The 14188-nt window shown below is 47.3% G+C and overlaps 1 protein-coding gene across 2 annotated transcripts in view; it reads left to right on the forward strand.

The window, feature by feature from the left end:
- Nucleotides 1-12265, forward strand: part of LOC149359260 (uncharacterized) — a 28340-nt gene extending 16075 nt beyond the window's left edge. The window contains exons 5-7 of one of the 2 annotated variants that reach the window (XM_089568998.1): nt 3-53; nt 1918-1971; nt 11400-12265. In XM_089568998.1, coding sequence (XP_089425124.1) covers nt 3-53; nt 1918-1971; nt 11400-11795 — 501 coding nt within the window. In that variant the 3' untranslated portion in view covers nt 11796-12265. The remainder of the gene's footprint in view (nt 1-2; nt 54-1917; nt 1972-11399) is intronic. The other variant, XM_089568999.1, reaches the window with a different exon arrangement.
- Nucleotides 12266-14188: the final 1923 nt, after the last annotated feature.

Consider the following 14188-nt stretch of genomic DNA (forward strand, 5'->3'; position numbering starts at 1 on the left):
AGCTGCCTCTGGAAAAGGAAGACCTCAAAGATATCCAAGAAAAGGAGTTCCGCGTAAGTAAACACCACGGATTATTTTTTCATTAAGGACTTAGGCGATGCTCCCTCGGCAGGGCAAAGCCCACACTAATGGTCAGGCCCTACAGAGGGGAACATGCCTGATGCATGCCGAAGATAATACGTGCGCAGATGATACAACAGACCGCGGATGCACCTGCTGTACTTTTCTACTGTCCTCAACACTTTCTTGCAATACGTATGCATGCTGTAACAAAGAACTCCACTTGGCATACGTAGAGGGAACAGGGTTTCGAGGCTTAAGGCAGATTACCCCATTTCGTCGTCAAGATGGGAATAATTGTCTCTTCATAATTGAAACTAAGCGGGGGACATGGAGGAGTTATAAATTGGCAGAGGCCCCTACTAACCGAGCTGTGTTACAGCAAGCGTGCCGGAAGTCACCGAGCTCTTTTTTATTTATTTTATTTTCTTTCCACCACCTCGGTGGCCCAGAGGTTATGGCGCTCGGCTGCTGCCCCGAAAGACACGGGTTGCAACCCGGGTGAGCCGGTCGAATTTCGATGGAGGCGAAACGCTAGAGGCCCATGTACCATGCGATGTCAGTGCACGTTAAAGAACTCCTGGTGGTCGAAATTTCCGGAGCCCTCCACTACGGCGTCCCTCACAGCCTGAGTCATTTTGGGACGTTAAACACCCACAAACCATAAACCATTTTTTGCGCGAAGCAGAGGGATTCTCTGGGTCCTATTCGTGGCATCGGTGTCAGAAGCAAGCTCGGCCGAGAGGCGCTCAGCCATCGCAGCTGCTTCTTTCTGCTGGGCGCCTTATCTGGCGTTTCTGTAGCAACGGAGAATCTAGAGTCTATCCCGACTCTATGACTGGTCGGCTGGGTGGCTGGCTGGCATGATTGAGCCCGCACTTCAAGCTTCAAAAAAGGTGAGGTACAGGGCTTTTCCAAAGTAGTTTTCCTAGATGACGAGGCCAAGACTTCGTACGCATAAAGGAGGGGTCAAGATAAGAGGAGGACGCAGTGAATTAACCAGGGAGACACATACATGACACTTAGAAGCGCTTCTAAGTGCCGTGAATGTGTCTCCCTGGTGTCCTAACCATTTTGCGCAGTTAACTCTTTAATCCAGAAACGAAAGAACTAGCCCAGCGAATCCTTACGCAGTGAAAGGCAAAGCATTACAGTGGAATGCGGAGGCGCTGTTTTGTGGCGCCATTTTTGAATGCTTTGGAGCGTCCTGCGCTCTCACTGCTGCACGGTTTTTATTCCGCAGTGTGTACTAATCTGTAGAAGTAAAAAAACTTAATTAACCACCGCATGGGATGTGAGAGAGGGCGCAGCAGTGGTTTCTTGATTAGTTTGAGCTACCTGGGGTTTTAAACGCTCACTGACACTCCATCGCACGCATGCGCCTTTGGGTTGGGCCTATATCGAAAAGCGGCAGGCACAGCAGGATTTGGTTCCCCTTCGCCAAGCCCAGCCTCCCTGCCTTTTATGATTTTATGGTTTAGGGGTGTTTAACGTCCCAAAGCGACTCAGGCTGTGATGGACGCCGTAGTGAATGGCTCCGGAAATTTCGACCACCTGGGTTCTTTAACGTGTACTGACATCGCACATGCACGGACCTCAAGGATTTTCGCCTGCATCGAAATTCAGCCGCTGCAGCCGGGATCGAACCCGCGTCTTTCAGGTCAGCAGCCGAGCGCCGTAACCACTGAGCCACCGCGGCGCGGCCCAGCCTCCCTATGTCGTATCTACTACGCCACTATGGCGCATTTCTTGTGGCGCACGTTTCGGGTGCGCTAAGGTGATCGCAGCTATATCTGTATACATATTACCGAACGATAAATCTTGACTGAGGATACCTCCACGCTGTTATATTTGCAGGCACACCTTCGCACGACATTAATTGGGTTCTACTCGATCTTGTTTACTGTGAAGGTAAGGCTGCACCCTGTCTTCTTAATTGATGAAATTTCACGGCGCGGAAGTGACATAGCGCCGAATTTCGCCGGGCATAGCTGTGGTGTTGTTACCTCATAAATAAATTATAAGCTGCGTAAGCTCATACTAACAGCACTGCTGCTCTTGCCCTTCGTGCAAGAATGAAACGGCATCACCCCGTGCTTTATAGACTATTATACATCTTCCATAAAGAAAAATTCAGGGGGCACTTTGACTGTCTAAAGTGCGTAGAGGCGAAAGTGTTCTCGCACTACTTTCACTGCCTCTGTGGCACTGGGGACGTCACCACTGGAGGACGTTACACATAATGACTAATTACTAAGTAATGACAAATTTCTAAATAATGGCTAATTACTGATTAATGACTAAATACTAATCGACAGCTAGTTAATGACGCTTAAGCTTCGCCTCTGAGAGTGGAACGCGACAGCGTCAGCGTTGCCAGGGAGTCCACGGAACGCCACCACTTGTTCGGCGTGATGCCTTTTCCTTTGAACGCAACGCTTTTTGAGGAAAGGAAATGGCGCAGTATTTCTCTGTCATCTCGGTGGACACCTGAACCGCGCCCTACAGGAAGGGAGGAAGTCGGAGTGAAAGAAGAAAGAGGGGCCGTAATGAATAAAATGAAAATTATATTTGAGGGAAGGTAATTACGCAGTAACTATTTCACAGATCTCGGTGGACACCCGTCAAAAGCGTGACACCTCTGCTGGACAACGATGAGGCATTAAAGGCTTTCGCCTTAATACACAGGACGCTTCACGTCAGCTGTACTTATAACCGCGTTTGTAGGCTTCATCTGTAGAAGTGTATCCACTGAAATAAAATTTATACCTTCATATTCACCTACAAGTACCCGAAAACACATGTTACTTACCTAATTTTGCTTTTAGTGCCGTATGTCTAGCTCTGGGCATATTGCGGCAGAAGGCGATGAACGAAGGTGAAACATAAAAAGCCGTGATTTTAAGCGAATGCTTTTTTTTATTCCATGAAAACTAGTTTGGAAACCTTATGTCAGAAAGGAACAGCAGTATGCATAAGAAGACACTGCACATGCTCATCCCTGGTGAGAGGAAGAAACAGAAAGGAACGTGCTTTATAAATATAGAGGAGTCCAAGTTGGTCTAATATATTAAGGCGGATGTCTTTAATGCCTCATCGTTGCAAGCAGCTGTTGTCGACAGAAATGTCACGCTTTTTAATTGATCGAAATGGTCGTGACGTCACAGTGCGCGAATCTCAAACAGGGCCAATTGTACTTGGCTAGTAACCAGGCAACCAATTGATGGGATCGTATGGTGATGCTCCAAATAAGTGGGACTGAGCTTAGTTAATTGCTTAATTGCTAAATTAGCCTAGTTAACTTTTCACGTCAGGCCATATAAATAAATAAAACCGAGTAAGAAATTGGTCGAGCACGGGAATCGAACCCCGGTCTTCGGAGTGTGAGACGAGCATGCTATCCACTCCGCCATGCCAGCTCGATGATTTGGGAAGAACAAAGGTGCGTCTAGTGAATACGGTGTCTTCGCTCACTCCCATCCTCCTTCCTTCTCTTCCGGCCAGGTGGATGGATGGATGGAAACAACTTTATTACACCAAAAAAAAAAAATCTTCCAGGGTGGTCCCCTACTGGTCCAGGAGTCCACGGGCTTGCGCTTCACGTAAAGCCCGATCCACTAGCCATTTCTGGCCGGCGGGCTGAGCGGTCCGTAAAGCAGCCTCCCAGGAAGAATGAGTGGGATTGGGGATGGGGAGTACTGCCTTTGGGGAAGGACATTCCCAAAGGTAGTGGAAAAGTGTAGATCTGGGCACGCCACAGGTGGTACAATCAGGAGGAAAGGTGGGGTGAAAGCATGAGAGACGGTGGGGGGAAATAAAACAGCCTGTCTGTAATTGCCGCCATGTGGCGCTGGACATCTAAACCGGCGAGGTTTAGGTGTCCACCGAGATATGAGAGACACATACATTTCCTTTCCTCAGAAACCAATTTTCCGACGAGCGAGGCATAGAACCGTATGGGCGATGGCGTTCTATGGACTCCTGGAAACGTTGCAAGACGCTGCCGCGTTCCAATCTTAGAGGCGAAGCTTAACATCTTAACCACACATCAGTGACCACACTTTGGGTCAATAAAGTGCCCCCCTGAATTTTGACAGGTGTGCACCGAGATATGTGAGACAGTTACTGCGCAATTTCGTTTCCTCAAATACAATTTTCATTTTCTTCATTACGGGCCATCTTTGACTTTCTTCTTCCACTCCCACTTCCTCCCTTCCTCTGCGGTGCGGTTCAGGTGTCCACCGAGATGACAGAGAATTACTGCACCCTTTCCTTTCCTCAAAAAGCGTTCAAAGGGCAAGGCATCGCGCTGAACGGGTGGTGGCGTTCCGTTCCGTGGACTCCCTGGCAGCGCTACAGCACGCTGTCGCGTTCCTTCCTAAAGGCGAAACTTAAGCGTCATTAATTAGCAGTTAATTAGTATTCAGGCACAAACCAGTAATTAACCATTAATTAGTGATTTGTTGTCACTTAGTAATTAGCACTAAATTACATGTGACGGCACCAGTGCTACAAAAGCAGTCAAAGTGGTGCGGAAAACGCTTTCGCCTCTACGCACTTTAGACAGTCAAAGTGCCCCTTGAATTTTTAAGCAGGAGTTGTCGACAGAAATGTCACGCTTTTCAATTGGTCGAAATGGTCGTGACGTCACAGTGCGGGAATTTCAAACGAGACCAGTTGTACTTTGGCTAGTAACCATACAACCAATTAAAGAGATGGTACAGTGATGCTCCAAGTAAGTGGGACTGATTTCAGTTAATTAACCAATTATCCCGATTAACATTTCAAGTCAGTCCAGATTAATAAATAAAACCGAGTAGGAAATTTGGCGATTTGGGGAATCGGTCTAGGGTCTCCGGAGTGCGAGACGAGTACGCTAACCACTCCGCCATGCGAGCTCGATTGTTTGGAATGAACAAAAGCGTCTCTAGTGAACACGGCGTCTTCGTTCACTCCCATCATCCTCCCTTTCCGTTAAGGCGAGGTTCAGGTTTCCACCGAGATATGCGAGACAGATACATTTCCTTTCCTCAAAAACCAATTTAGCGACGAGCAAGGCGTAGAGCCGAACGGGCGATGGCGTTCTGTGGACTCCCTGGAAGCGTTGCAAGACGCTGTCGCGTTCCACTCTTAGATGCGAAACTTAACAACTTAACCACACATCATTGACACAAGCAGCAACACTGCGCTTAAGGCTTCCGCCTCACCGCACTTTAGGTCAACAAGGTGCCCCCCTGAATTTTTCATTACGCATATCGGACGTGACTTTCATCGAATATTTCAGGCGTTAGCCGCTTTTTTCTTGCCTAAAAGAAATCTTAATCGAAAAGAATGGAACGTAACCATGGGATATATGATAGTCTGCCGAGAAACAGCAGCGCTTGCGCATTAGAGTCACGCCCACTAGTGCTTTCTTCAAGCAGGGCTAAATGTCTTCAGCGTTTCGTCTGCCGCTGATGCGATAACTTTGTTAGAGGCATAGAAGCAGACTACAACAGTTTACTGCACGGTCTACCACACCCCTTGCATTTTCTGTCGTCTTGATAATAATGCTCAGGGCACTCTAGTCGACAATATAAGTTGTACGCTGTCGCAAGGGGCATTCCTTTGGAGACATCGGAGATGTGCATGTTCAGAATAACATGTAGTTTTCAACGTTTCTCTGGGGCAGCCTGCTATGATTGCGATTACTGTGGACAGATAAATTTGAAATCATTATTGGTAGCGCTTATTGAACACACTCGTGTGTTCACTAAGCGCTAGCAATAATGATTTCAAACGCTTTCAACTAGCCCAAGCTGCCGCCTTAATAAGCTAAATTTGAGCTGCTGATTTGTGAGAGAGATGTGAATGTCTGGGTAACCAGGCTTTCGCAGGCATGGTAACTGTTGGTGAAGTCTGGCATTTACTTCGGTGATTAGTTTTAACGCGTACCACTTCTATTGCATATTCTCAACGTATTTACCAACAAATCGCCATTTAAATCTGCTTCCAATATTAGCAACTGCATTGTTGGTCCGCAGCTGCTGTAATGAAAACCAGGATGGGTCAAGAAGCCGGTATGAGAAATGTTGTTCCTGTGCCTGCGAAAATTCAAAGATCAAATGGTGTGCATTGTCGCGTCAGCGTCGCTGCTATGAAGTACGAAATCATGAACATGCATAAAATTGGTGTCCGGATAGCCTGCTGTGCTTTGAGCAATGAATATTACATTTCCAGCTGAAACCACTCTAATAGACGAGTCAGGGCGATACTTCACGTCTGTGTGGATAAGCCAAGGCGATAATTTTCGCCAGTAGCGGCTTACGTGATGCGTTGAAGCGCTTCAAAGCATCGTAGTTTTATTTAAGATAGAAGTCAACAAACGTGCCCCAAACTCTTCAGATGATGCAAAACTAAAAGCAGCAAGGCCTGAAGGCGCGATTGCTATCGAAAGAATTTGGAAACCACCTAACACTATTCTCTCCCTCATCCCCCGACAGAGCAGCTGACATCACACGAGGTCGAAGTAAACTTATAGCTGCCATAATAAAAGTGACACTTGGTGGCCATCTCATCATCATCAGCCTGACTACGCCCACTGCAGGGCAAAAGCCTCTTCCATGTCTCTCCAATTAACCCTGTCCATTGGCAGTTGTGGCCACCGTATCCCCTCAAAGTTCTTAATCTCATCCGCCCAGCGAACATTCTGCCGCCCCCTGATACGTTTGCCTTCCCCTGGAATCCACTCCGTTACCCTTAAGGACCAGCGGTTATCTTGCCTTCGCATTACATGCCCTGCCCAAGCCTATTTCTTCCTCTTGGTTTCGGCTAGGATGTCATTAAAACGAGTTTCTTCCTTCATCCACTCTGACCTTTTCCGGTCTCTCAACGTTACCGCTATCATTTTTGTTTCTATAGCTCGCTGCGTTGACAATAATTTATGGTGAACCCTTTCTCATAGCATACAAGTTTCTGCCTCATAGTTGAGTACCGGTAAGACACAGCGGTTATATACTTTTTATTGCGAAAGCAATACTGCTCTCACTTTCGAGCCATTAGCGTGGTCGTGGCGCTTCCACCATTCCGGTCTGGCGTGACGTCACCCCTACGTCACCTCTGTCGTGACGTCACACCAGACCGAGAGAGAGGGCCCCAGCTCGCGCGGTTAGCATGGGCGCAGCGGAGCTGCCACGGCGCACTGCGCAGCTCCTCCCGCTAGAGGCGCTAGTGACATTATGGCGTGTAGACCTAGTGTAGAGCTATAGAGCTATATCTATAGAGCTATATAGTGTAGAGCTATATCGATACTGGAAAAGGCAGATCAGGAAAGAATTTTTCTATGATAACTCAAGAGGCAGTGCCCCACTTTTTGAAGCTAGGTCAGGGTGTCTTAGAACGCGCAGCTACAAAAAGATATTTAACGAAGAAGATGACACATGTGCAGTGTGTGGTATATCTGTGGAAACAATTGAACACATCATAATCAAATGTGATCGTATCCATCCGGATGTCGATGCAGGCACAGCCACTCTTCCTCAGGCCCTAGGGTTTAAAGATAACAATGGTCATGTAAATAGATCTGCAGAGGAAGTTAGCAAAAAGCGATTAGAGGATTGGTGGCTGAAAAGCAGAGATGTGGCGTAAGGTTAGAATTGTAGGAAACCGTAGTTAAAGATGATGGCGAATCTTAATGAGAATTGCCAACACAGTAAACAAAAAATAGTAAAGAAAGAAAAGCTGAGCATGGTGGCAATTCGCACCACCCCGTTTCAAAGGGGGCGCTCCTATCCATCCATCCATCCATCCATCCATCCATCCATCCACCCACCCACCCACCCACCCACCCACCCACCCACCCACCCACCCACTTACCCATCCATCCATCCATCCATCCATCCATCCATCCATCCATCCATCCATCCATCCATCCATCCTTCCATCCCTCCCTCCCTCCCTCCCTCCCTCCGTCCGTCCGTCCGTCCGTCCGTCCATCGTGACGTCATACCAGGAGCAAGAGACGGGCTACCAACTCGGCTCGTCGGGTAACGGCAGCCGCTTGCCACGGCGCGCCGCGCTCTTCCGACTAGAGGCGCTGCATATGCAGCATAAAACACCTGGGCCGGCTTGCACGAAGCAAATAAGACAGTCTTATTCCCCGTATAATCTCATTCGCAGTCTAAAACCTCTCTCGATTTTGAGAAAAGCAAAGGCACGATTCACTTTGTGAGTGGAAACCTCAAGTGCACTCGGTGTTTTAGTCTGCGTTCATGGCGTGCTTAAGGCGTCCATCGACAAAGTGAACCAGCTATGCGCATTTTCTTTTCTCAAAACCGAGAGCGGTTTAAGGCTGCGAATAAGACTACACTGGGAATAAGACTGCCTTATATGCTTCGTGCAAGCCGTCCCTGCTTTCGCAACCTAGCAGGCTTAACCAAAGCTAAGCCCCCGCCAATGTTTTCTTAAGGAACATTGTTAAACTGCCATTAATGAACAGATTCACAACAGCGCTACGGAACGAGGACAGAAGGAACACGAAAAACACAGGACAGATTCACAACAGCGCTACGGAACGAGGACAGAAGGAACACGAAAAACACAGGACGGGCGCTGTCCTGTGTTTTTCGTGTTCCTTCTGTCCTCGTTCAGTAGCGTTGTCGTGAATCTGTTTATTAAACATGAATCAACTAGCCCACACCAGAATCCTCTTATGCCATTAATGATCTGAGAGAACCTGCCATATCCGCTCCACCCCATTCTTATTATTCTAGTTATTTCCCTCTCATGATCCGGATCAGCTGTCACTACCTGCCCTAAATAGACATATTCTCTTACTACTTCCAGCACCTGGCTACCAATTTCCAGCTGGTATTCCCTTGCTAGGCTGTTGAACACTACTTTGGTTTCCTGCATGTTAATTTTTAGCCCCATCGTTCTGTTCGGCCTGTCTAATTCATTGATCATGCTTTGCAATTCATGTCCTGAGTGACTAAGCAAGGCAATGTCATCAGCGAATCACAAATTACTTAGGTATTCTCCATTAACTCTTATCCCCAACTGTTCCCATTTCAGGCCCCGGAATACCTCCTGTAAACAGGCAGTGAATAGCATAGGCGAGATCGTGTCTCCCTGCCTGACACCTTCCCTTATTGGAATTTTATTGCTGACTTTATGGAGAACTATGGCATCTGTGCAATCGTTACAAATATTTTCCAATATTTTCACATAACACTCTTCTACACCCTGATTCCTCAATGCCGCGTGACTGCTGATGTTTCCACTGAGTCAAATGCTTTCTCTTAATCAACGAAAGCTATATATAGGGGTTGGTTATATCCTGCGAATTTCTCTATCACCTGGTTGATAGAGTGAATATGGTTTGCTGTTGAGCATCCTTTAGGAAAGCCTGCCTGATTATTTGGTTGACTTAAGTCTAAGGTGGTCCTGACCCTATTAGCGATCACCTTAGTAAATACCTGGTAGGCAGCGGTCTGTAATTGGTCTGTAAATTTTCTGTAATTGGACTGTAATCTTTCAAGTCCTTGACATCTCCTTTCTTATAAATTAAGATAAGATTAGCGTTCTTGCTAGCTTATGGTACGCTCGAGGTTATAAGGCATTGCGTATACAGAGTGGCTAGTTTTTCTAGCCAGTCTTCCCTCCATCCTTCAAGAGATCTGCTCTTACCTGATCTTCACCAGCTGCTCTCCCCAACCCATAAATCCCATCCCATTTTGCGGAATAAAGTTTTATACTACTCCTAGTATTCTTTCGTTACTGGCGGGATGTCCCGTTGCCGTGCTGTACTGCTTCTCTAATTAACGTTCTGATTACATTGGCTACTGCATAGATTTGTGTAGAACTCTTCGGCTACTTGAACTGTCTTATCTATACTGCTAATTACACTTGCCTTTTTGCTTCTTAGCCAATACATCTGAGTTTTACCTATGCCTAGTTTCTAAGGGATACTAAACGTCAGCCATCTAATCTCCTGCTTGTGGGTAGATGAACCGACTGCTTCGTCATGAGCTACACTCCACAATTCTGCTTCGGTAAAAATATAGCGGAGGCAAATTGATTATGATTCATTATTGGCAGCTGTACAACCAATTCCAACAAATGTTTAGCCGCTTGTTGGGAACTACCGCACCCAGCACTCAAGCAGCTACGCGAAAACTTTCAGGAGTGGCTGTTGGTAAATAAATATGACAAACCTGACAGCGAAATCTCCGTTTTGATCACAAGACACGCCTCATTACATAGGCGACCAAATTTTTGTATTTGATCTCCAGCAGGAGTGTTCCGCACACCTTGCGCAGTGTGTTGTTGACAATGAGAAACTGGCAGCCTCTACTCGTCTGCCTTTACAGCAGATGAGCTCATGGTATTTAGAGTGCAGGCATATGTGTTGCTGGACAACACAGAATTGGACAAGGGGGCGTTTCGACAAGGGGACTTGTCGAAACGCTGGCAAGCACTCTTATTTTCCCTTTCCGCTGTTCACATTGTGTTGTTCAGCAGATGAGGCTCGTCCTACTTTGTCTTGTCAGCGAACAACAGACACCTGAGAGAACTGCATAAATGGGGATGGGAGAAAAGATAAACTGAACACGTACGACTCTGGAGTCGGAATAGGGTCCCGAAAACATAGTAGTTCCTGGATACGATGTTTAGCTTATGTCGCCTGAGCTTTGACCATGACGACCATAGCGGGTTCTGCGCAGTGCTCGCGTGTTTCTGGGATCGAGCTGACAATAAAGGTTTCCGTAGATTGCTTGAGCTCTGGGCTTAGTACACAGAATCGTCGAGATGCACGATCTAGAAACAAAAAACTGTCCATGAAAGTTTAATCGCCTATTTAAGTGCCGTTCTGTCAAGCAGAAAACTGAACCTATCTCGTAAGCAGAGATACCGCCTGGCCTTAGTGAACCACTGCAAGGTTCTCCCCGCGCCTGTATTTCAGGCTGTTGAAGTTCTTGAGTGACTACTACTATCGAATTTTGGCTGCCCACCTTTCCGACATCTCCATACCGTAGAAGACAAGAAAAAAGCAGTTTGGCGCGACTTGTGCGGACTGAGCGGTGCGTGTGGGCTCCATCAAACCATTGCAAACGCACTGGGATGCCTTTCTGAGACCGATCCGCTCGAGTACATTTCGAGACAGACAGTACGCTGACTTCGTGCTCGTAGGCTTAGTAAAATACCTGCAAGATAGCACTTCGCCACTGGTGTTGCACGATTTTGGGTAAACCTGAAGGCATTGTAAACGACCTATGAAAATTGTACTGAGATGGAATAAGTTAAACACCAAGAAAATTAGACGTTTGTCGTCCGCTTGGTGCACGCTTGTTTCATCACAGGGTGCCATCCTGTACGGGATATACCAGTTCTACCTCAACTGGGACAAAGAACAGCAGGGGAACGGAGCCGTCGACGGCCCGGCCTACGCCTTACAAGCGGGAGATCCATCCGGTGCTCCGGGACAGCCGTACTACTTCGTAGGACCGCAGCCAGTTCCGGGCGCTCAGCAACCGGTTCCCGGCGGACCACAGGTGTATGCGTTTGCGCCACAACCTGGCGCCGAACCGCAGTTCCCCGGTGGCCCGCCCAACGTTGTGTACTTCTACGGTGGCGTGCCTGGCCAGCCCGGTCAAGCGTACTCCATGCAGCCTGGGGTGCCAGTTGTTGGTCAGCAGCCGAGTTCGCCGCACATGCAGGCTCACCAAGCGGCTGCGCAGGGCCAACGTAGGGGCTGAAGGACACGGGTGGTGGCGGTACTGTGGCGCTTTCGGAACGCCTTCACAGCGCTGGCCGGTGGTTCGTAGAGGGCGCCACATTTCTGGCTCAACAGTGTGGCAGCAAATAAATGCGGAAAAATCTGAGCCCTTTGCGCGTTCTTATTTTCTTCCAGCAGATATTTGCGAAAATTATATAGCGGGCATGGCTGGAACTGGAATGTATTTCGGTAGGAGGTTTTGAGTATCCTGAAGCGGTGTGCTTGTGTCGAAGGGCAAGCTTTGCTGTTAGGAATTCTTTTCTTCGAGAGCGCTCCTCGTGATCGAACAACCCAGTCCTGACTGTGATATTCCTCGCACAGTGGACCAGCAGAATCTGGTTGGTGGGTGACGGGAAGTAAAGCGAGGGTTCGCTGAAGAGTGCCGTGGTGTGCTCCAAAGCTGATGCATTTTACCTTGACAGTAATCACGTGCCGAGTCAGGGTTTCCTTGCTGCCACCACTTGTTGTAGTACCCTGTGACATGGGCACAGTGTAAAAATTTAATGCACACGTAGTTAACATCGTGCGCCCAGTGGAATTATTTTCGAACGTATTATGCTACATCATCAGCTAGTGTCGTCTGAGGTAAAGCCGGAATTAAATTTCGCCACCTCTAATGAGGCTTTTGCCCAAGGCCGCTTCTGCGTTCTAGATTAACTCATAATTTTGTCTGCGAAGTATTGGGAGGTGAAAGCGAAGGAATGGATGCTTCAGGAAGATCCGCTTCCCTGGCGGGTATCATATCCGCGGAATGATATTATAGCCTTCAATCCCCAGTGACGACCCTCTGGGAGGAAAGGTTTCAAAATTTTAAATTTTTGTAAGGAACATGCCTGGGGTGCGCACACAAAATTTAGTGCTCTCCAACGAATAATTCTGAAAGTTCGGCTGCGTCTTGATATTCTCGCGTTTTTACACTGGTTTCTGGAGGGCAAGAGTACTTGTTCGGGCTCATTTCTGCAAGAAAAGGCTCAGTTTATTTGGGAGATTTTAATGTCCTCATGTGGGCAGAGAGGGCGAACGAGCGCGCGCACATTTCTTGTCCACGGCTGCGCTTACAACAAAAAAATTCAGGGGGCACTTTGACTGTCTAAAGTGCGTAGAGGCGAAAGCGTTTTCCGCACCACTTTGACTGCTTCTGTGGCACTGGTGGCGTCACATATAATTCAGTACTAATTACTAAGTGATGACAAATCAGTAATTAATGGTCGATTACTGATTAATGCCTGAATACTAATTAGCTGCTAATTAATGACGCTTAAGCTTCGCCTTTAGGAGTGGCACGCGACAGAGTGTTGTAGCGCTGCCAGGGAGTCCACGGAACGCCACCACCCGTTGGGAGCGATGCCTTGCCCTTTAAACGCAACGCTTTTTGAGGAAGGGAAATGGCGCAATAATTCTCTGTCATCTCCGTGGACACCTGAATCGCACCGTAGAGGAAGGGAGGAAGTGGGAGTGAAAGAAGAAAGACAAAGAGGGCCCCTAATGAAGAAAATGAACATTGTATTTGAGGAAAGGAAATTACGCAGTAACTGTCTCAAATACGCAGTAACTGCCTCGCATATCTCGGTGGACACCCATGAAAATTCAGGGGCACTTTGGCTCTCTAAAGTGCTGCAAGGAGAAAGCGTTTCCTGGCGCACTGTTTGTTTTATTTACTTTTTGATTTTTCATATTTTTTTGCTCCTTTTCTTATTTCTATTCTCATATCTTAATTTTATTTTGCTTTTGTTTATTTTCTTATTTTTATTTTTCCTTTCCTTGACTTTATTCCTTTTATTTTATTCATGAAACCCATGAATTCACATAAACCTCGCCGGAAGGGAAGGGAGGAGGATGGGAGTGAGGGAAGACACCGTATTCACTAGACGCGCCTTTGTTCATTCCAAACCATCGAGCTGGCATGGCGGAGTGGATAGCACGCTCCACTCGCACTCCGAAGACTGGGGTTCTATAGTGATGCTCCAAGTGAGACTGAGCTTACTTAATTGCTTAATTACCGAATTAGTCTAAATAGCTTTTCTAGTCAGGCCACATAAATAAATAAAACCGAGTAGGAAATTGGTCGAGCCCGGGAATCGAACCCCAGTCTTCGGAGTGCGAGAGGAGCGTGCTATCCACTCCGCCATGCCAGCTCTCAAGAGAAAAAAAAGAGCTGGCATGGCGGAGTGGATAGCACGCTTCGCCATTGAGAGCTAAGGGACGGAGCGACCTATACGCGACATGTGAGAGCACATGCAGATCGAGAAAATGATTGTGGTCATTTTCTAGTCTCATTTATGGTCTCGGAGGTAATATTATGAAGAAAACATTGAGAACTTACTAGACTGATGTTTCCTAGTTGCGACCTAGTGTGTTTGGCGGAGGAAATCC

Source organism: Amblyomma mixtum, chromosome 2 (genome assembly GCF_055824585.1).
Source record: "Amblyomma mixtum isolate Tamu chromosome 2, ASM5582458v1, whole genome shotgun sequence".
NCBI classification, from domain to species: Eukaryota; Metazoa; Arthropoda; class Arachnida; order Ixodida; family Ixodidae; genus Amblyomma; species Amblyomma mixtum.